General features: G+C 37.5%; 1 protein-coding gene across 2 annotated transcripts in view; it reads left to right on the top strand.

Moving 5' to 3' along the window:
- Positions 1-22,047, top strand: part of VAV3 (vav guanine nucleotide exchange factor 3) — a 329,628-nt gene that overhangs the window by 59,266 nt on the left and 248,315 nt on the right. For both annotated transcript variants that reach the window (XM_019746514.3, XM_019746513.3), the window contains exon 2: positions 21,741-21,857. In XM_019746514.3, the coding sequence (XP_019602073.2) occupies positions 21,741-21,857 (117 nt within the window). The remainder of the gene's footprint in view (positions 1-21,740; positions 21,858-22,047) is intronic.

Below are 22,047 nucleotides of genomic sequence, written 5' to 3'. Positions count from 1 at the left end.
GTTTGGCTTTGGATAAGTTACTTCACCTGTCTAACCCCATGTACCTCACCTAGAAAATGGGAACAATGCCTATTTTATAAAATGATCCTAAAGATAAGATGCCGTGAACACCCCAAAGGACATTGTTCAGCCTTGGTACATCCTCTGCCTCAAAAAGTTCACCGAGCGAACTCTCTCTTCTGTCCTTCAGAGCCCACACATGGCTCCTTATCTCTTAAACCTTCCCTGGATGCTCACGTGTAGTTAACTGTCATCTGCTATGCTCCCATAGCCGTGAACACACCCCTGTTATAGCACTTGTCAAATTGCCCTGTAATCATTTGTTCCTCCAGCAGACTGTGTAGTCCTAGCGGAGGGAACCGTGTCTTATTCAGTACCTACCTTGCACGGAACTTAGTAGGTGCTCAGAAATGATATGAAGTGAATGGCATGACTGGATGGTTGCTTACCTGTCAGCTCACCTCTAGGCTCTTTGTGTTACTATATCTGTATGACACCTTAACACTCTGCTCCATGCTTTTGAGTGCATAGTAAAAGAAATAGATGCCTTAGTAATTCATCTGTAGGAAATAATAATTATATTGAAAAAAGTCCTCTAAGAAACTTTTCTGACCCCATCCTTCTATGTAGGATAACTATTCTATCCTTTGTGCCCTCAGAGAACCAAGTACGTACTTCCACTATCTCCACTGCATTACTTGACCTATCTTATTGAACTAATACTTGTTTGTGTGTCTGTTTCCCTGATGGAGAATAAGCTCCTTGAGGGAAGGCATTGCATCTCGTTCATTTCTGCATCCTCAGTACTCAGAGGGTATTTGCTGACAGATGGCTTTTCTCAGTTTGAAATGTTGATTTGTTCATTTTGCCAGGATGAGGAATCTTCCCCGTACTTAAAACTGTTTTTAAATTGATCTACACTGTTTAGAACAGTTTAAAAGGTCTTTGGTGCGTGTTTCATTCATTAGAAGACACATCCAAATACAACATTCAGTTATTTATATTCAATAGGTATAATATATAACCTATTGCATGCACAATTTACGTAAGTATTTTATGGGAGATATGTTTTCTGTAGATACACACAGGAGATGTATATGAAATACCAACAGAACTCCCAAGGGCTGCGAAGTATCTGAGTTAAGTATAATAAAACATATAGGAAGCCAGGTTTCTACTGTTTCCTGTTGCCCTGTTGCAGGGACCCTAGAGGTTGAAAGATTTGTTTTGGAAAAGTCATCTTTACATTATTAATGTAAACTGATGTGTTAAGTAACGGTGCCCTTACCAGAGGTGCCTGTCTACCAGGCTTGGTGTGTAGGCAGTAAAACCATGCTTCATTCAGGAGGCCACCGGCCGTGGTGGAAACTCACTATTTCTTCATGGAGTTGATGATGGATGTTATTTTCTCGTGTTATTTTTTTTCTCATCTATTTATTTTGTCCAAGTTAAAACAGCTTTTACATACTTGTAGAGGAAGAATACTTTTACTGATAAAAGTAATTTCTACTTGTGAAGAAAGTGGAAGTAAGATGAAGTCTCACTATCCAGAGATAACCATTTTCAAATGTATTGTATGTACCTCCACACATGTATACATGTATATGAGCGTGTGTTATGTAGCGTTTTCATGTGCTCACACCCACCCACCCATATTTTATAAAATGAGGTTGTACTACAGGTGCTGAGTATTTTTTTTCCTGCTTTCTTGCTTCTTAAACTTAATAATGTCTGATTTATATCAATATTTTCAAATTATAATGACATTCTTTACTCACAAGAATAAAACCTCTTCTGTGTAAAAATCACTGGAGAATAAAACATTCTACCTCGTAGTTTCCAAGTTAAGTAAGAGTTTGCTTCCTCACATTTTCTTTCTTTTAATGAAAAAAAAATTCTAAAATGTGGTATGCTCGGGAAAGTGTTTCTGAGACTGGATTTTATTGACCAGTGTGAGGAAAAGAGTGGGGGACAGTTTTAGCAAGTAAGGGCAGTCATCAAATCACACAAAATGTCTTCATGTCTACTCTCACCCTCATTAAGGGGGCGGGGACTGATTCTCACACCATAAATGTGGGAAGGGTCTAATCTCAGAAGGCCAGGCACTCATGCAGGAAGTACCACCATGAGGCTTCAGATAAGCAGTTCTGAAGGGCATCGCCGTTTGAACTCACTGAGGTATTGTGCAATAGACAGGATGTGTGCACATGGCGAGCTGCAGGAGGCCAGGTAATGTGACCTGCTGTCCAGGACGATAAAAGCCTCCGGACTTAGCGGGGACTGTGGGATCCCTGTTGCTGTGTGGGCAGCCCCTTCCTGCCTCACTTCCTTCCGCCCTTTCCTCTTGGGCTTTCTCAGCTTTCCATAGGCCCCTCCCCGTCTGTGTTGCTGCTGTTCCCTCATGTTGCTTTTCAGTTCATGTCTGCCTTTCTTTGCTTTCCCCTGATTTTCCAATTCTTAGGGTTTCCTCTGCAGGAAAACAGCTGATCTTTTAAGACACAGCCCTCTTTTCCAGAGTAGTTGGTGACATTGATTAATGAATTTATTGTTCATTCAGTATATACAGAGGGTGCCAAAAAAATGCATACCCATTTTAAGAAAGGAAAATTGAAATGTGTATATACTTTTTTGGTGCCCCCGGTATTTGTCACTGTGTCTCTCTAGGCAACAGAGAAGCAAAGACAACTCCAGCCTCCGCCTGTGGGAGTTCTGAGTAGAGTGACAGTTGCTTTGGGTCTTTTAGCACTTTTGGGGCAGTTGTCATTGCCGTTTCCTGTTCTTGTGTTGTGGCCCTCTGTGTACTGGTTTAAGCCGATAGATTTTAGATTTCTTTGGTTCAGTTTGCTTTCCTCCCCCTTCATATCATTTGAGGGCTGAGCAGTATCGTGCACAGAATAAATTTCTTCTCTTGTCAATTTCTGGAGAAGGACTTTTTGAGGATGTGATCAATGGCTAGCATCAAATTCTAAAAAGAGTCAAACTCTTGAGTCCCACATGTGGCCTAAATTACAGACTAAATTGCAGGTACATCAGATTCCCTCTCTAATGCATAATAAAAACAGTGGCTTATAGGTCTGGAAAGGTGTTATAAATACCATGTTTCCCTGAAAAATAAGATCTAGCCAGACAATCAGCTCTAATGCATCTTTTGGAGCAAAACTTAATATAAGACCCGGTATCACATCACATCACATCACATCACATCACATCACATCACATCACATCACATCACATCACATCACATCACATCACATCACATCACATCACATCACATCATCATTAACCTGGTCTTATAGTAAAATAAAACCAAGACTTATAATTAATTTTTGCTCTAAAAGATACATTAGAGCTGATTGTCTGGCTAGGTCTTATTTTTGGGGAAACACGGTAGAATCCAACATTTCTAAAGGCATAATTTTTTAGGGGTGTATTCCTAATAAGTGAATGCCAGTCTTTTTAAAGATAAGATTACAAGCACCACATAGAAGCACACATCCCCACCCCCTGGAACCACCCCCTCCCCACACCCATACTCGTATATCAGGCTTGGGTTATGGTTCGGTTTCTTGTGGTAGGAGATTTTATGTTTGAGGAACTGAAGGACTTCATGGTAAACATAGATTGCAGGGGAGCAAATTTGTGAGTAAACAGCTTACATTTTTATGTAGGTATTGTTTTCATTGACATTGAACAATAAAAGTACGGTAAATAGAGTGCACCTAACATTTTAGTTTTCAAATTGGTGATCTTCGCTGCTCTGCAGTTAATTTGGCGAATGAGGACCATGGTGATCCTGATGGGACAGGAAGATGGACGGTGCTTCAGCGGGTGTGGGGTAGGCGTGCTCCATGCTTGTCGTTTTTCCAAAGGCCGGTTCCTAAGGGCTTGCTCAAGGAAAGTCTAAGTCTGCAAGTGGGGAGCTTTATCAATTGATTTCTTTTTAACACTTGGTTTATGTCAGCCAGTTTCTGCCAATTGCAGGAACATATTTTACAGAGATGGCTCTAATATTTTACAGAAATGGCTCTGTGGTTCTGCAGCTCTCTGGCTCCCTAAATTCAGCGTTATGTGTCTACGTTGTCCTGGTAGAAAGAGTCTTGCACATGGTGTGGCCGTGCGGTCAAGTGTGATGCCTCCTCTGATAGGAGGAGTCAGTTCCTACGTGGGGTCCAGGGTGAAAATGGTTCCCCATTGGGGCAGATGCATGACATTTCTGATGACACCTCACTGAACACCCCTCTGTGCAATATATTTCTGATGACACCTCACTGAACACCCCTCTGTGCAATATATTTCTGGTGTCATCTCACTGAACACCCCTCTGTGCAATGTATTTCTGGTGTCACCTCACTAGACACCCCTCTGTGCAATGTATTTCTGGTGTCACCTCACTAGACAGCAGTTTCCAGGTGTTACTGCTAAACTGCATCATGGGTAAATTCCCATGAGCTTCACATGCACAACAATGAAGCATTTTTATAGTTCTGCGTGATTCATGTTTACTAGATATAAAACTTAACAGTTGGGCAAAAGTATGCAAAATCTATCTGTGATTGATTTTTTTTTTCAACTTTTATTTATTTTAAGTGTGTTTTTTCCAGGAACCATCAGCTCCAAGTCAAGTAGTTGTTTCAATGTAGCTGTGGAGGGCGCAGCTCACAGTGGCCCATGTAGGGATCAAACCAGCAACTTTGCTGTTAAGAGCTCTGCACTCTAACCAACTGAGTTAACTGGCCACCCCCTGTGATTGATTTTTGAGCAAGAGAGACACATGATCAGGGTGGGATTTTTATTTAATAATATATAAATAATGTTACTCTCTTTTATTCTAAATCTTTCAAAAGTGTACAGAAATCAGTGAAGTCACCCAGCACCTAAAATTTTCTTTCTTGTGTCATTAGTATAAAAGCATAATGTAACTATGAAGCCAGGTTGCTAAGTTTGAATCCCTGTTCCTCCACTTATTGGCTGTATGACCTTGGACAAGAGTTTAACTTGTTTCTGCCTCAGTTTCCTCATCTGCAAAATGGTGATAGCTCCCACAAAGAGTTTCCTGAGGACTGAATGAGTGAGAGTGTGTGTGCGCGTGTGTATGCACACACTAATGCTTAGAATAGTGCCTAGCACATAGTAGATGTGTATAAATGTTCTAATTATTATTATTCAAATTCCTGTATTATTTTAACTACAGCCGATGACAAGTGGTGTGTGGTACAATATAAGTAGAGTTGAATGTTGGGTATGGTTTTCTTTGCCTTTGAAGAAATCAAATTGGCTTTAGCTCGCATCTGATGTCCTGTGGGCAAGAGTCCACAGTGCCTTCTCTAACAAAGTCTCAGAAACCTTGGCACCTAAGTTTTCACAGTCATTGTTGCCCTGAGTTCCCACTCCTGCTTCTCCATAGTTCTGGGACAGCTCAGTCCCTTCCTCTTGATTTCGCCTTTCTCCCCCAACCCCTCTCACTAGGCATTTGGGTTGGTAGCAGGCTTGATGGGAGGTTCGGGCAACGGTGGGGAAAGGGACTTGAATCGCTGGTACATAATTTGCAATATCCTTTGTATTAAACATGACTCTGTAATGGGCTAGAAGGCATAACGTGCATGTGGTAGACTGGGCAGCTTCAGGCAGTCAGGACACCGGCGATACGAGTTCATTCCCCTCTGCCATTAGGGGCACCTCTGTGGGGAAAATGTCTGAGAAGGTATATTTGATAATTTTATTAAATTGTGAGCAGAAAGTTTGAAATGAAAGATGTTTTTCAGTCACTGTTACGTAGTACGCAGGTAAAACACTGTAGGGTTTGACATCTGCCGTTGAAAAAGTTAACAGTTACTATGACAGCATTTACTGTTTTTAGTTATATAGAGAATAATATAACCAGATTCCCTGCTCTCCTTTGCTCTTCCTCTCTGTCTTCCATCCCCCTTTTCTTGTGGGCTGCATGACCAAATTTAAGAATCATTTTGTTTTTGAAAACACTTAATCATAATGAAATTTATTGTGTAATGATATTTGTATTGCGAGCTTGCCACCGTGTGCTTACATTGGCAGCACTATATACAGCTTGGTAAGGTCTCAACCTTCGTATATCAGTGTCTCACAGCTGTGTTCATGTCGACGGGTAACGATGTCTTGCTGAGTGGCGTTCATTATTGTTGTGTGGTTTTGTGCTGTCGCGAGAATGTCTGAACTTGAATTAGAGCAGTGAACAAACATTAAATTTCTTGTTAAGAACTTGGCAAGAGTAGAAGTGAACTCAGATACATGTTAGTCCAAGTTTATGGGGATAAGGTCATGAAGAAAATGGCAGTGTACAAATAGATTAAAGGTTTTTTCGAGGGGAGAGAACATATCACTGATGAAGAGCGGTCAGGGCAGCCAGTACCAAGCAGAACTGACGAAAACATTGCAAAAATTTGTTGAATTGTGTGTCCAAATCGTTGGCTGACTGTGAGAAGCATAGGAGACCAAGTAAACATCGATAGAGAAACTTAGGAAAATCTTAACTGAAAATCTCAGCATGAGAAAGGTGTATACAAAAATGGCACTGAAGGAGCTCACTGATGAACAAAAGCAAAGGAGAGTTGAAGTTTGCCAAGACCTTTTGGAGAGGCAAGACGATGTTTTGGGTCATGTTATCACTGGTGATGAAACTTTGATGTACCAATATGACCCTGAAACAAAACGTCAAAGTGTACAGTGGAAGTCAGCCATTTCTCCATGACCAAAAAAGTTCCATCAGTCCAAATCAAGAGTTAAAATGACGTTGCTAACCTTTTTTGATATCAGAGGGATTGTTTATTATGAATTTGTAGCAACTGGACAAACAGTTAACCAAGTTTAGTAGTTGGAAGTGCTGAAAAGGCTGTGTGAAAAAGTTAGATGAAAATGACCTGAACTTTTCGCCAACAATTCATGGTTCTTACATCATGACAATGTACCAGCTCACATGACACTGTCTGTGAGGGAGTTTTTAGTCAGTAAACAAATAACTGTATTGGAACACCCCCCCTACTCACCTGATCTGGCCCCCAATGACTTCTTTCTTTACCCAAAGATAAAGGAAATATTGAAAGGAAGACATTTTGATGATACTCAGGACATCAAGGGTAATACGATGACAGCTCTGATGGCCATTCCAGAAAAAGAATTCCAAAATTGCTTTGAAGGGTAGACTAGGCGCTGGCGTCGGTGCATAGCTTCTCAAGGGGAGTACTTCAAAGGTGACCATAGTGGTATTCAGCAATTAGGTATGTAGCACTTCTTCTAGGATGAGTTTGTGAATTTAATTGTCAAATCTCATATTTTTTCAAATTAGTGTTTTGGATTTCTTTGGATAGATACCCAGGAGTGGAAATGCTCAGTCATAAGGTAGTTCCATTTTCAATTTTTTGAGGTACTTCCGTACCGTTTTACATAGTGGCTGCACCAATCTGCAATCCCACCAACACTGCACTTGGGTTCCCTTTTCTCCACATCCTCGCCAACAGTTGTTATTTGTTGATTTATTAATGAGTGCCGTTATCACTCGAGTGAGACGGTATCTCATTGTGGTTTTTATTTGCATTTCTCTAATGGTTAGTGATGTTGAGCATTTTTTCGTTTGTCTATTGGCCATCTAAAGAGTTCATCTATATGTCCTCTTTAGAGAAATGTCTCTTACTGTCCTCTGCCCATTTTTTAATAAGATTGTTTGTTTTTTTGGTATTGAGTTGTATGAGTTCTTTAAAAATAAATTTTGGATATTAACCCCTTATCAGATGTATCATTGACAAATATCTTTTCCCACTTGGTAGGATGCTTTTTTGTTTTATTCGTGGTCTCCTTTGTTGTGAAAAATCTTTTTAGTTTGATGTAGTCCTACATGTTTACTTTTTCTTTTGCTTTCCTTGCCTGAGGAGATATGTCAGTAAAAATATTACTATGGGTAATGTCTGTGAATTTACTTCGTATATTTTCTTCTAGGAGTTTTATGGTTTTGGGTCTTACATTTAAGTCTTTAATCCATTTTGAATTTATTCTTGTATATGGCATAAGAAGGTGATCCAGTTTCATTTTTTTGCATGTATTTGTCCAGTTTTCCCAGCTCCATTTACTAATAGACTGTCTTTACCCCAGTCTAAATTCTTGCTGCTATTGTCATAGATTAAATGATCATGTAGGCATAGATTTCTTTCTGTGTTCTGTGTTCTGTGTCATTGATCGATGTGTCTATTTTTATACTAGTACCATGCTGTTTTGATTACTATAGGCTTGTATTAAGATTTGATGTCAGATATCATGATACCTCCCACTTTGTTTTTATTTCTCAAGATTGCCATGGCTATTTGGGGTTTTTTATGGTTCCATATAAATTTTAGGATTATTTGTTCTAGTTTTGTGAAAAATGTCAGTGGTAATTTGATAGGGATTGTGTTGAATTTATGTATTGCTTTAGGTAGTATGGACATTTTAACTGTATTAAGTCTTCCTATCCATAAGCATGGTATATGTTTCCATTTATTTGTGTCTTCTTTAATTTCCCTCTTCATTGTCTTACAATTTTCTGAGTACAAGTCTTTTACTTTCTTGCTTAAATTTATTCCTAAGTATTTTATTGTTTTTGAGGTAATTGTAAATGGGGTTATTTTATTAATTTCTCCTTCTGGTAGTTTGTTATTGGTATATACAAATGCAACTGATTTCTGAATATTAATTTTGTATTCTGTTACTTTACTAAATTCATTTAGCAGTTCTAATAGCTTTTTGGAGGAATCTTTGGGGTTCTCTGTATATAGTATCATGTCATCTGCATATAATGACAATTTTACTTCCTCCTTTCCAATTTGGAGGACTTTTATTTCTTTTACTTGCCTGATTGCTGTGACTAGAACTTCCAATACTATGTTGAATAAAAGTGGTGAAAGTGGGCATCTTGTATTGTTCCTGATCTTAAGGGGAAAGCTTTTAGCTTTTTCCCCATTGGGTATGATGTTAGCTGTGGATTTATTGTATATGGCCTTTATTATGTTGAGATGTGATCCCTCTATTCCCACTTTGCTAAGAGTTTTTATCCTAATTGGATGTTGGATTTTGCCAAATGCTTTTTCTGAATCTCTTGATATGACCATATGATTTTTATTTTTCATTCTGTTTAATGTTGTGTAGCATGTTAATTGATTTCCTGGTACCAACCTTGCACACCAGGAATGAATCCCACTTGATCATGCTGTATGATCTTTTTAATGTATTGCTGAATTCTGTTTGCTAATATTTTGTTGAGGATTTTTGCATCTATGTTCATTAGGGGTATTGGCCTATAGTTTTATTTTTATTTTTTTGTGATAGCTTTGGTTTTGGGATCACAGTAATGGTAGCCTTGTAAAATGAGCTTGGGAGCCTTTCCTCCTTCTGGATTTTTTATAATAGTTTGAGGAGAATAGGTGTTAATTTTATTTTTAATGTTTGGTACAATTCACTTGTGAAGCCATCCAGGGCTTTTGTTTGTTGGGAGCTTGTTGATTACTGATTTGATTTCATTGGTAATAATTGATCTGTTTAGATTTTCTGTTTCTTCTTGATTCAGTCTTGGAAGATTTTATGTTTCTAGAAATTTATCCATTTCTTCCAGATTGTCTAATTTGTTGGTGTATAGTTGCTTGTAATATTTTCTTAAAATTTTTCGTATTTCTGTCGTGTCTGTTGGTACTCCTCCTCTTTCATTTCTGACTTAATTAATTTGGGTCCTCTCTCTCTTTTTCTTGATGAGTCTGGCTAAAGATTTGTCAATTTTGTTTATCTTTTCAAAAATTCAATTTTTGGTTTCATTGATCTTTTGTATTGTTTTTTGGGTCTCTATTTCATTTATTTGCACGCTGATTTTTATTATTTCCTTCCTTGTACTCCCTTTGGGCTTATTTTGCTGTTCGTTTTCCAGTTCCCTTAGGTGTAAAGATAGACTGTTGATTTGAGATTTTTCTTGTTTGTTTAGATAGGCCTGCATTGCTATGAATTTCCCTCTTAATATTGCTTTAACTGCATCCCACAGATTTTGGGTCTTTGTGTTTTCATTTTCACTTGTCTTGAGGTGTGTTTTGGTTTCTTCCTTGATCTCATTGTTGACCCACTTGCTATTTAGTAACATGTTATTCAGCCTACATGTAGTTGTGTGTTTTTCAGTTTTCTTGTAATTGATTTCAGTTTCATAGCACTGTGTTCAGAGAAGATGCTTGATATGATTTGAATCTTCTTAAATTTATTGAGACTTTTTTTGTGGCTTGGCATATGGTCTATCTTGGAAAATGTTCCATGTGCACTTGAGAAGACTATATTCTGCTTTGGTGTGAAATGCTCTAAAAATATCGATTAAATCCGACTGGTCTAATGTGCCATTTAAGGCCACTGTTTCCGTGTTTATTTTCTGTCTGGAGGATCTGTCCATTGGTGTCAGTGGGAGTAGATAATTTTTTTTAAAATCAAATACTCTTTTACCCTGTGATTTCTGTTATAAAGCTGGACATAAGTACTCCTGGGAAAAGTATTTCTTTAGACATAGAAAATCAAACTTCAAAAAGAAGCAAATATTTAAAATTTAGTATAGCAAAGTATTAATAGAAAATCATTTAAAATATTATAGAATCTTGCTCACAAAATAAATCACAAAATAAAAATATAGTGTTACAAATTAAAATGTTCAGTGACAGAATAACTGACAATATGGACATCTGGCTCATTGAGTATTTTCTTCATAGGGTGACCCTTGAGCTTTAGCAAATTGACCAAGTTTTTTACTATAAATACATTTTTTATTTTTGCACTTCCTGGTTTTGGCTGCACTATTCTAGTTGACTCCATCCAGAATCATCTCTAAGATGCTTTATATTAGCCATAGACTACAGGCCAGATAGCACTTAGCCTCGTCCTAAAGCCCATGTAGGTGGGTACATGGAAAAGAAACAAGTAAAGCTAACATTGAAATACTAATGCTGACATTTAAAATGGGTATTGGACAAAAAAAATAGTAATTATGTGATGTGATGGAGGTGTTAGCTAATGCTAATCATTTTGCAATTATAAGTGTATCAAATCATCACATTATATATTTTCAACTTACAGTGTTATATGTCCGTATAGCTCAGTAAAGCTGGCAAAAGGAGTAAAATGGGTATAGGAATGGGGGAAAATCTAGGCCAAGAAAAGTTTATCTGTGTCTTTTTCAGACTTGAGAGAGAGCATGGAATATGACATAAACAAGCCTAATAACTTGATTTGCTAAAATTCAGGGAAAAATGTCTACTCATGAAATAATCTCATAGAATGCTTGTAATTTTTAATGAGTGTATATTAATTTAGTACATTTATTGCAGTCTTTAAATATAAATATATAGTAGTCTGTCCCCTATTGATTTCATAACTCGCTTATTGTCTTTTTTTCTTTCATAAGTAGTATTTTTCATTTAGCTGAAATTCAGATAGTAAGCTGAAGTTGAAGAAAAAAAAAAGAGAACCAGAAATGTGAGATACAGGAAGTTTACAAGAGAATGGTGAAGAGAATATAATGATGCTTGCATTTCTACAAGTACTTAAGGTTATATTCTAATCATTAGACTCTGAACTTGGGAGAAGGGCTTATCTGTTTTCTCTGATATCTTTGGTACTATCCTTGTATCAGCGTTGTATCTTTGGAATCAGCCTGTGCTTAACAAAGTGCCTTGTGCTTACTGGGCACTCAGTGCTTCATAGATGAAATGCGTTAATGAAACTTACTTTTCTCAGAGATTGTCTCACTTGCCATGTTTCCCTTGAAATTAAGACCTAGCCGGACAATCGGCTCTAATGCGTCTTTCGGAGCAAAAATTAATACAAGACCCGGTCTTATTTTACTATAATGTAAGACTGGGTCTAATATAATATAAGACTGGGTCTTGTATTAATTTTTGCTCCAAAAGACACATTAGAGCCGATTGTCCGGCTAGGTCTTAATTTCGGGGAAACACGGTAATACAACAGGTCTCTTAGGGATATGATTATCCCCATTTTATAAATGGAGAAACCAAGACTCACATGGGTTAAACGATTCCCTAATAATGACAGTTCCACTAACAATGGTATTCCACCATTATGACGTATTAGTCATATAAATCAGGAATATGTTTTCATTTCATTGGTCATTACTTTATAATAAATAACATTAAGGCAATAGTTAGTGAACAATTACTGCTCACTAAAATTACGTTTGAGGTCCATAATTTCACTAGACTGAGAACTATTCTCTGGAGGGAGATAGAATTATCTACATTTGATAGTTTGGGTCTTAGAAGTCAAGTAAACTTCCTAAGTGCACTTAGCCATTGGATGGGTGATTTGAGTCCAGGCCTGTCTGACTCTTGAACCTATTCTTACCCACTACACTAAATTATTTCTTTACACCGCAGAATTCTTGATGGCAGAGCCAGGATTTGCACCCAGGTCTTTGTTCCTAGTTCTTATTCCCCTATGTATCTAGTATGTATTGTGTGTGTGTGTGTGTGTGTGTGTGTGTGTGTGTGTGTGTGTGACGTGTTCTGTGTTTGGCTATGTTCAGGACATATAACAATGAAGAAAAAATTTTATTCTGTTACAATAAGCTTTGGTACATTTTATATTGATATGTGATTAAAGTGATATAGCATCTGAGAGTAGAGAATGACCAGCTCTACCTGGAGTTGTCAAAGAAGGCTTAACACAGAAGTGTAATTTGATCTGGTGTTGTGAAGGATGAGGAATATTCTAGAGAGAGGAAGAAGAAAGGATGAATAACTATGTAATTTATTGTCCAAACTGAACTCTTTTTTTGAATGAAAGGGAGCTTACAATAGTCACCGCCTACCCCTGGTTTTGTTTTCTGTGGTTTCAGTTGTCTAAAGTCAATTGCGGCCTGAAAATACTAAAAGAAAAATTCCAGAAATAAACAATTCATAAGTTTATTTGTTTCTCCTCTTAAAAAATGTTTTTTTTTTCAATTACGGCTGACATACAATATTAGTTTCAGGTGTACAATGTAGTGATTAGATATTTTTATAACTTACAAAGTGATCACCCTGATAAATCTAGTACCCATCTAACACCATACATAGTTATTACAATATTATTGACTACATTCCCTATGCTGTACTTTATAGCTCTGTGACTATTTTTATAACTGGCAATTTGTACTTTTTAATCCTTTTATCTTTTTCACTCATCCTCCAAACCCTCTCCCATCTGGTAACCATCCGTTTGTTCTCTGTATCAATGAGCTTGTTTCTTTTTTGTTTGTTTACTTTGTTTTTTAGATTCCACATATAAGTGAAATCATGTGGTATTTGTCCTTCTCTGTCTGACTTATTTCACTTAGCACAATACTCTGTTGTTGCAAAGAACAACTCTCTATGTTGTTCCTTTTTGTGGTTGAGTAATATTTCATTGTGTGTATGTATCACATCTTTATCCATTTGTCTATTGATGGATGCTTAGGTTGCTTCCGTATCTTGGCTGTTGTAAATAGGAAGTTGCATACTATTTTGAGTAGCGTGATGAAATTTCATGCTGTCCTGTTCCTTCCCGCCTAAGATGTGAATCAGCCCTTTGTCAGAGTATCTACATTGTGTACATCCCCGCCTGTTAGTCACTTAATAGCTGTCTTGGTTATCAGATCGACTGTCCTGGTATCTCAGTGCTTATGTTCAAGTAGCCCTTATATTATTTAATAATGGCCCCAAAGTGCAAGAGTGGTGATGCTCGCACTTCGAATATGACTAAGAGGAGTCATCAAGTGCTTCCTTTAAGTGAAAAGGTGAAAATTCTCAACCTAATGAGGCATTTTAGCATCTCACATAGTCATCACCATAAGAAGAAGGGTACCATAAGATATTTTGAGAGAGAGAGAGAGACCATATTCACATAACTTGTATTACAGTATATTATTATAATTGTTTCATTTTATTGTTAGTTATTGTTAATTTCTTATGTGCCTACTTTATAAATTAAACTTTATGATAGGTACATATATATAGGAAAAAACAGTATACATAGGGTTTAGTACTATCCGTGGTTTCAGGCATCCACTGGGGGTCTTGGATAAGGGGGGGCTACTGTATAATAATTGCAGGAGGACAGTAGGGCTTAAACAAAGACTGTCCAACGTAAATCAGGCCAGTGGTCTTTTTACAGACATGCCATTCTAGGCAGAGGGAACTACACTTGCAAATTACTGTTTAAAAACAACATAATGACATTTTAATTGGTGTAGGATAAAAAATAAAATTAAAAACCTACTCCACATCTGCTTTATAGGACTAGGAAGGCAATAGATAACCATTGCTGAGGAAGCAGCCTATATTAGGGAGAAGATAGTTCTAGAATGATCTAGTACAGTCAGTTTAAGAATGTGTATGATCTGAAAATGTATTCAATTTTTAGTGGAAAAATGGCTAAGTTGGGTGCAGATTTGGAGACTGTAGAAGTTATGGTATTAGAGTTGGGGATAAAAAAGAGCAAAACATTTAATTTGTTCAGATTAAGTTCACTGGGAGGTTTGCCTCAAAGAAGGGAGACTAAAGGTATCTGGCTGTGTGAATTAACAGAACTTAGGTTAATACACCTATTTATTTATTTTTCTTTTTAGCTTTTTCTATTGCCTCTGGAAATAAAAGACTGTTAATTTGATACTGAGCTCAAGACAGATATAGTGATAATGTGGTTAGAGGTATTGGTGATTGTTTGATTAACAGGTTTTCTAAACAGAGTACAAATCACCTGAGATGGCAGAGTTTATTGGAAGGTTAAGAAAAAGATGGGAAAAATAAAAGACCAAGAAGTATTTCCTATACTTAATTAGAATGTATTTCTACTTGGCTAAGTATTCTACTTGGTTAGTATTTCCACAAGAAATATTATATAGAAGTATTGATATTTATTAAGAAAAACTCGTGTATATGCATGTATACGTATAAACATACAAATTTTATATATATATATATATGTATATATATGATATCAGTCAGAAAAGAACCTGACCTATAATGCATTTCTTGTTATTATAGTGATTTTAATGCAAATTCTATGTACTCCTATTTAACTTAGGAAAAACTGCAACTTTATATTAATAAAATAAATTGTGAAATAGTGGGCAGAGCTAAAACCTGGAGCATAAATAATAAAGAAGTCTGTCTTTCAAGTAATAAAATCACACATGATGAGTATAACTTTTATAAAATCAGGGGTGGATGATGCTAAGTTGGGAGGAGTGTAGGTGCGGATTGAAGAATAACAATTCAAGAGGTTAAAAACGTGGGTGTAAAATGGAATGCAGTTCGGTACAAAAAAACAAAACAAAGCAAAGACTGATCTGCCTGAGAATAATTTTGTTCCAAAGTTCTTCAGTTATTCAGATTGTTCAAAATTATTCAGTGTGTAGAAGAACCCTACTGATAAGGCATTGAGAAATAGAGAAAATGATGTGCTTTGTAGGTGAGGGAAGGAAGAGGGGGAGGTAGATTGCTTAGGCCAGAGCTAAGTGTTCTGCTTATTTGAATGGCAGGAAAACTCTTCTTGTACCCTCATATTTATAAATGGCCTCCATCGTGGTCTCTTCTGTGCCTTTCAAAAACTGTCAGTCAGCCTTAAAACGCCACTCACAATTTGAATTATGCCAGACTCTCAAATTCAGAGTCTCTCCTTCAAATAGGATAATGAGTGACTCATTAAGAAATGAGACTCTGAGAACGTCCTTCATCAGACAGCCTGGCTGTCCGTGGTCCTTGGCAGAATTGTAGTAGATCAGCAAGTCACCCTTGGTTGTGAGGCTATATGAGAAATCATTGAAAATTATCTGCCCATGTAGTATGTGTGGGTTTATTTCTGGGTTCTCAATTCTATTTCATTGGTCTGTGTGTCTGTTTTTCTGCCAATGCCATGTAGAGAAAAGAAAACCTCTTTAATAAATGGTGCTAGGAAAATTGGAAGGCCACGTGCAAAAGAATGAAACTACTAGACTGCTATCTGTCACCATATGCCAAAATTAACTTAAAATGGATCAAACACCTAAATGTAAGACCTGAAACAATAAACTGCATAGAAGAAAGCTAAAAACAAAAATAAATGAATGGGACTATATCAAACTACAGAGCTTCTGCACAGCAAAAGAAACCATCAACAAAATAAAGAAGCAACCAACTGAACGGGAGAAGATATTGCAAACAACATCTCTGATAAGGGCCTAATATCCAAAATATATAAAGAACTCATACAACTCAACAACAGAAAAACATAATCCAGTTAAAAAATGTGCAGAGGACATGAACAGACACATCTCCCAAGAAAACATACAAACAGCCAACAGATACATGAAAAGATACTCAACTTCACTAGCTACTGTGTTTCTCTGAAAAATAAGACCTAGCCAGATCATCAGCTCTAATGCGTCTTTTGGAGCAAAAATCAATACAAGACCCGGTCTTATTTTAATATAAGACCGGGTCTTATATAATACAAGACCAGTATAATATAATATAATAATATAATATAATATAATATAATATAATATAATATAATATAATTAATATAATATATAATACATAATATATAATATGATGTATAATACATGTAATGTGATATATAATATAATATGTAATATAATGTATAATATAAGACCGGGTCTTATATAATATAATTAATGTATAATTATATAATAATATAATATCGGGTCTTATATTAATTTTTGCTCCAAAAGAGGCATTAGAGCTGATGGTCTGGCTAGGTCTTATTTTTGGGGAAACATGGTATCGTGTAGATACAGTTAATATTTTGAAAATCCTCAAGTAATTTAATTTTGATTCCTAAAATTTTAATTCTAAGTTCTAAGAAATCCTAAAGTTATCTCATATAAGTGAAAGAGATGATTTAGCAAAGTGGTCTAATTTTTGGTCCAACATAAGGTAAGGTTATAAACTAATGAGATGTACGAGTCTGTCCTTGGGTGTCATGAACCATCTCCGAAGGCAGAATGTTTTAAGCTGCTGCAGATGATAAAAAGGACTATCAGATGGCTTCTAATCTCAAAGTTACAAACTGGAGAGAAAAACTTACACTGAAATAGTATTGTGTCAAAACACCAATCACATCTCTAGGCATAAAACCAACTCATGTGTTCATCAGTTGTCTTCAACGAACTCATGTTTCTTGTTCTTAACAGAGTAAGATAAGAGTTGGCTTATTAGGCCTACCACAGAGAAAATTATAGAATTATCTGAGAGGTACATAAGAGACCAGTTAGGTACATCTTATTTACATTAACTCTTTCTGTTGCAGGGGATTGATTGCTTAAGCAAAGGGTAGAGGTACTGGTTCATTTGATATAATTGGCTCATGTTATCTTGGAGCAGCAGCTCAAACTTTGGTTTCTAAATACATTTGCCATATAAATAGAAATAGACTTGCTTAGAGAAATGGCTGATTCCAGAACTAGAGCAGAGGAAGTGTTGGCCTGGGACAACTTGATTTAAGAAAATGGAGTCATGTCAAAAGGACTCAGAAACCAGTTCAAAGGGACCCCGGTGGTCAAATTTGGGACAATATGAACATCAAAAGGAATAATGATGGCAACTAATTATTGCATAAGCAAAAACAAAAACAAAAAAATTGCAGTGGGGAGAAAGGGCAGGGGAAGCATTTCTTTAGGTAAGAATACCAGCTAATAAGTATGGAAGGAATGATAGAATTAGCTAAACATCACTATTTGCATTCCCAAATGGAATAATCGAAGCAAGAATTATCAGTGGATGCTAAGTCCATTGTGAAACATTGTTGGGAACTAGGACAGCCACATGGTACCAAATTATTACCCCAAGTTTTTTACTGATATAAAGGGTATGTACCCGTAAAATAGAGAGATGTGACAGTAACCATCTTAAGCAAGTGATCAAGCTTAGCGTCAGTAATAATAGGATAACCTAGCATTTTGTGTCTTGGGATGTGATGAAATACGAAGTTCACAGTATGAAGTATTTTTGCCAAAACTGTTTACCTTGTATTAATATGTATACTTAGCTTTTTGGTTCACAGGAAATGCCAGTGATGGAGGAACAGATTTAATGACACCAGGAGGAAATAATGAGACAAATGCAAAATGTGGAACATTTCTATATGATAACCAGTCTGGAGTCTTCAAAAAGTCAATGTCATAAAAAAAAAAAAAAAAAAGGCAGCAGGATTTTTAGATTAAAAGGTGCTGCAAAGCTAAAGCAACCAGCTGCAATGCATAAAACTTAATTGGATCCTAGATTGGGGGCAAGTAGTGTAAAAAGACATTGGGTGGGCAATTGAAATTTGAATATGGAATGGATATTAGATAATGTGGAATTAATTTTCTTAGATCTGATAATGGTATTGTGGGTATGTAGGAAAATATCTTTATTCCTAGGAGATGCACGTTGAGTTATTTAGAAGTGAAGTGCCATGATGTCTGCAAAGCATATTTTATGAATAAATGACGAGCTGGCACACAGAAGCACTTAGGGCAGCGTGCTATAGTTGTTGAGTAGATGGAGCGTTCATTGCATTCTTTTAACTTTTCTTTTGGTTTGAATTTTAAAAAAATACAATAAACTGGAATAAAAAATTCAACACGATGACAATAAAGCAGAAGACTTGGGGTGGGTGGGCAGACTGGCGGGCTCAGCTCTGTCCAGGGCACCCACAGATGCCTATTTCCCCTGACCCTGAACTTGGTTCCTGTCCTTGGAAAGAGCCAGACACCCATGAGCATCGCATGAAGCATGATCTGAGTGTTATCAGCCAACTGTTGGATAACTGTGACAATCTCCAGCTAAGATTCAGAGAGAAGCGTGGGGCAGAACCTTTTCTTATTCATATCTTGCATTTCCAGTGTCTGGAGTGTTGTAGGCATTCAAACACTGTTGACTGAAACAAATACGTAAATAAAAGGGGTGACCAAATTTGATGATTGCCTGGAAAAACGAGAGCATACTAGCGACCTTTTTCAAATCCAGTAAATATTTGTAGAATGGAATAGAATTGAACTGGTTAAGGGGTGAGTAAGGTTAAGACTGGTTCCAGAAAGAAGGGGAAGAGCTGTTTTAAAAATATCTCTTGTATGCATGCAATAATGACTACATTCCAGATCTATATATATATATTTTACTTTCAGTAATACTTGCTTTTCTGAATTAAAGATCAAAGCACTTGAGTGGAAGTTTACTGTAGTTTTTCCTCCACCAGGGGAAAATTTGAGTCTGGTGAGAAATTTTTAGAGGGTGGCATGTGCAATTTTGCTTTTGTTCCTTGGTGAGCTATGAGTTGAGCACTTAATTATGTAAAACATATTGCAAGAGAGCAGTTGCACAATCCCCAAGAGAGTAATTGTTGTCTATCTTGGCAGAATGCAAGGCTTTTAATCTGTAAATAAGCAATTCTGTGTGGAAGAGCTACATGCAGAGTGATTCTATGTCATAAAGGTCCTTTATGAATTTTTTAAAGTGAAAACAGTAACTGCACACGCCCATTGGCTGCTGCCTTTGTGCTACAAAGGGGTTGTGATGCTTCCCCTGTGGTTTTAACCTCTCCTGAAATATTTAAACATCTGCGAAAGATTCCTGTAAAGGGTAAAACTGCATCTGTGTTAAGCCCATGAAAAATCTAAATGTTTCTAAGGTAGAGGAAGTAAAATGCGCCTTCTGTGAATTAAAAAACAAATCGAGATGAAAAACAAAACAAAACATCGACTTAGTGCTTAAAAAGAAAACAAAGATGCAATAATTAGCTAATAGGTAGGTCCCTCACGTAACGGAGCGGAATAATTTTATTTTTATGTGTGCTATTGCAGCTCATCTCTCCAAACAGAATTAATTCGATTTCAGGATATGTGTGTACTTTGCTTGGGTGGAACTGAGTCTTTTACATAATGAAAGTAAATTCTGCTGGTGTTAAGGGTTTTCCATAGCACCTGCCTTCCTGTTTGGCCCTCCTGCTAATGTTGGTGAGCTGAGCAGTAAGGTCAACTTCTTCACTTGACCACCAGGCCCTCCTCCTTTTACCAACTCAAAGACTTCACCTCAAGAGAGAGGTGACTGTCCCTCTCTCTTGCACAACTAACTTTCCCCTCTCTACCAACTTACTCCTAGCAGAGTAGAAACACGCTCTTACAGCCTCCATTGCTTTTAAAAAGCCCTTCCTTGACCTGCCTTTCTTTCTGACTACCTTCTCAATCCTCTGTTTCCTTGTAGCAAAACTCCTCAGGAGTCTATATTCTGTCATCATGCCCTCTCTTTCCATTGTTTCTTGAACCTGCTCCACGCAGAGTTTCACCCCAGTTGCCCACACGGAACCTGCTTTTGTCTGGTTGTTCTCATGACCTTCAGAGCCCATGGACCGCATTTGGTTAAGATCTCATTTGACCACGAGCAGCGGCTGACAAAGTTCATCACTCCTTCCTCCTAGAAACACTTTCTTTACTTGGCTTCAGGGAGAACCCATTCTTCTGCTTGTTCTTCCTCACTGGTCACTCTGTTTGGCCTCTTTGTGGGCACACCCTCTTTTCCTGATTCCCCTAAGATTGCCTGGCCCCAGGTCCTCTCCTCAGTCTTCTCCCACAGTCATCTTAGACAACATTATAGTTCGAAGCGTTCTGTCTACTCTGAAGACTGCCGAATTTATGTCTAGAGTATACACCTGTACCCTGGACTCCAGACTTGTATATCCAGTTGCCTGTGCCTCACACCACATTGGATGACTAATAGGCCTCTCACATTTAACCTAGACAAAGTGTGACACCTGGTCTTTCCACAGTTGTCTTTCACCTGGATTATTGCAATAGCCTCCTTTCTGTTTGCCTGTTTCCATCCTTTCTCCAATCCTTTAGTCTACATTGAAAACAACATCCTAAAGCTCCCTTTTAAAGCATCTTATCATCTCCCTCCTCTGCCCCAAGGCCTGCAGTGACTTCCTGTCTCTGTCAGAGTGAAAACCTGCCCAACAAAGCCCATCATCCTCTGATCCCATTCCCTTTCTGGCTCACCTCCTACCTTTCTCCTTGTCACTCCCTCTGCTCTAGCCACATTGGCTCCTTCCGCAGACACTCTGCCTCAGCGCTCTGGTGTGGGGTCCTACTGTGTTTCTCCGAAAATAAGACCTAACCGGAAAATAAGCCCTAGCATGATTTTTCAGGATGACATCCTCTGACCATGGGCCCTAATGCATCTTTTGGAGCAAAAATTAATATAAGACCCGTTCTTATTTTCGGGGAAACATGGTACTTTAGGCTGGAGTCCTCTGTCCTGTAATTCTGCCCTGGCTTGTGCCATCACCACCTTCAAATCCCTGTTTCTTCATCCTCTTCTCACTGACACCTTCAGTAGCCATCACATTTAAACTTCCCTCCCCCACCAGCTCTCCTGAACCCTCCTCCTGGCTTTTTCTCTATTGTGCTTATTACTATATGAAAATGAAAACATTTCCTTTTTTTGTTCTTGTTGCTAGGTTGGTGCTTGTCTGTCTTCTCTCATTAGAATATGAGTTTTATGAGGATAGAAATTTTGCCTGCCTTATTCACCGCTGTGTCCCCTCTGCGGGAGAGAGACTGGGTACTCGATAAATAATGCTGAAGGAATTACTGAAAAAGCCGAGGGGTTCTTCCTTGCCACTTTTATAGCATTCTGGGTGGGACAGAGGATAGATGGTATTCAGAATGATTCACTACATACTAACAGTTGTTTCCCTTTCCTCAGTTTCTCTGTTTGAAGAACATAAGGACATTCCTCACCGCCTGTTGCGAGACGTTTGGAATGAGAAAGAGCGAACTCTTTGAGGCGTTTGATCTGTTTGATGTTCGTGACTTTGGAAAGGTAATTACATTTTATTTTTTATAGATTTATTGGAGAACATTTAATCAAATACTTATTGTTTCTTATCTTGTTGAAGTAGGAATGTGATGTAAGTGGTCTACGTATCTGAATTATGTAGTTGAATTTCACATAGATGGCTTAGCCAAAAAATAAGTAGCAGTACCAACTGTCTCAATGGGATTGAAATAAA

This window comes from Rhinolophus sinicus, chromosome 7, assembly GCF_057876585.1.
Source record: "Rhinolophus sinicus isolate RSI-liver-muscle chromosome 7, RSI-T2T, whole genome shotgun sequence".
Classification (NCBI taxonomy): Eukaryota; Metazoa; Chordata; class Mammalia; order Chiroptera; family Rhinolophidae; genus Rhinolophus; species Rhinolophus sinicus.
This window is presented reverse-complemented; position numbering and strand designations above follow the sequence as displayed.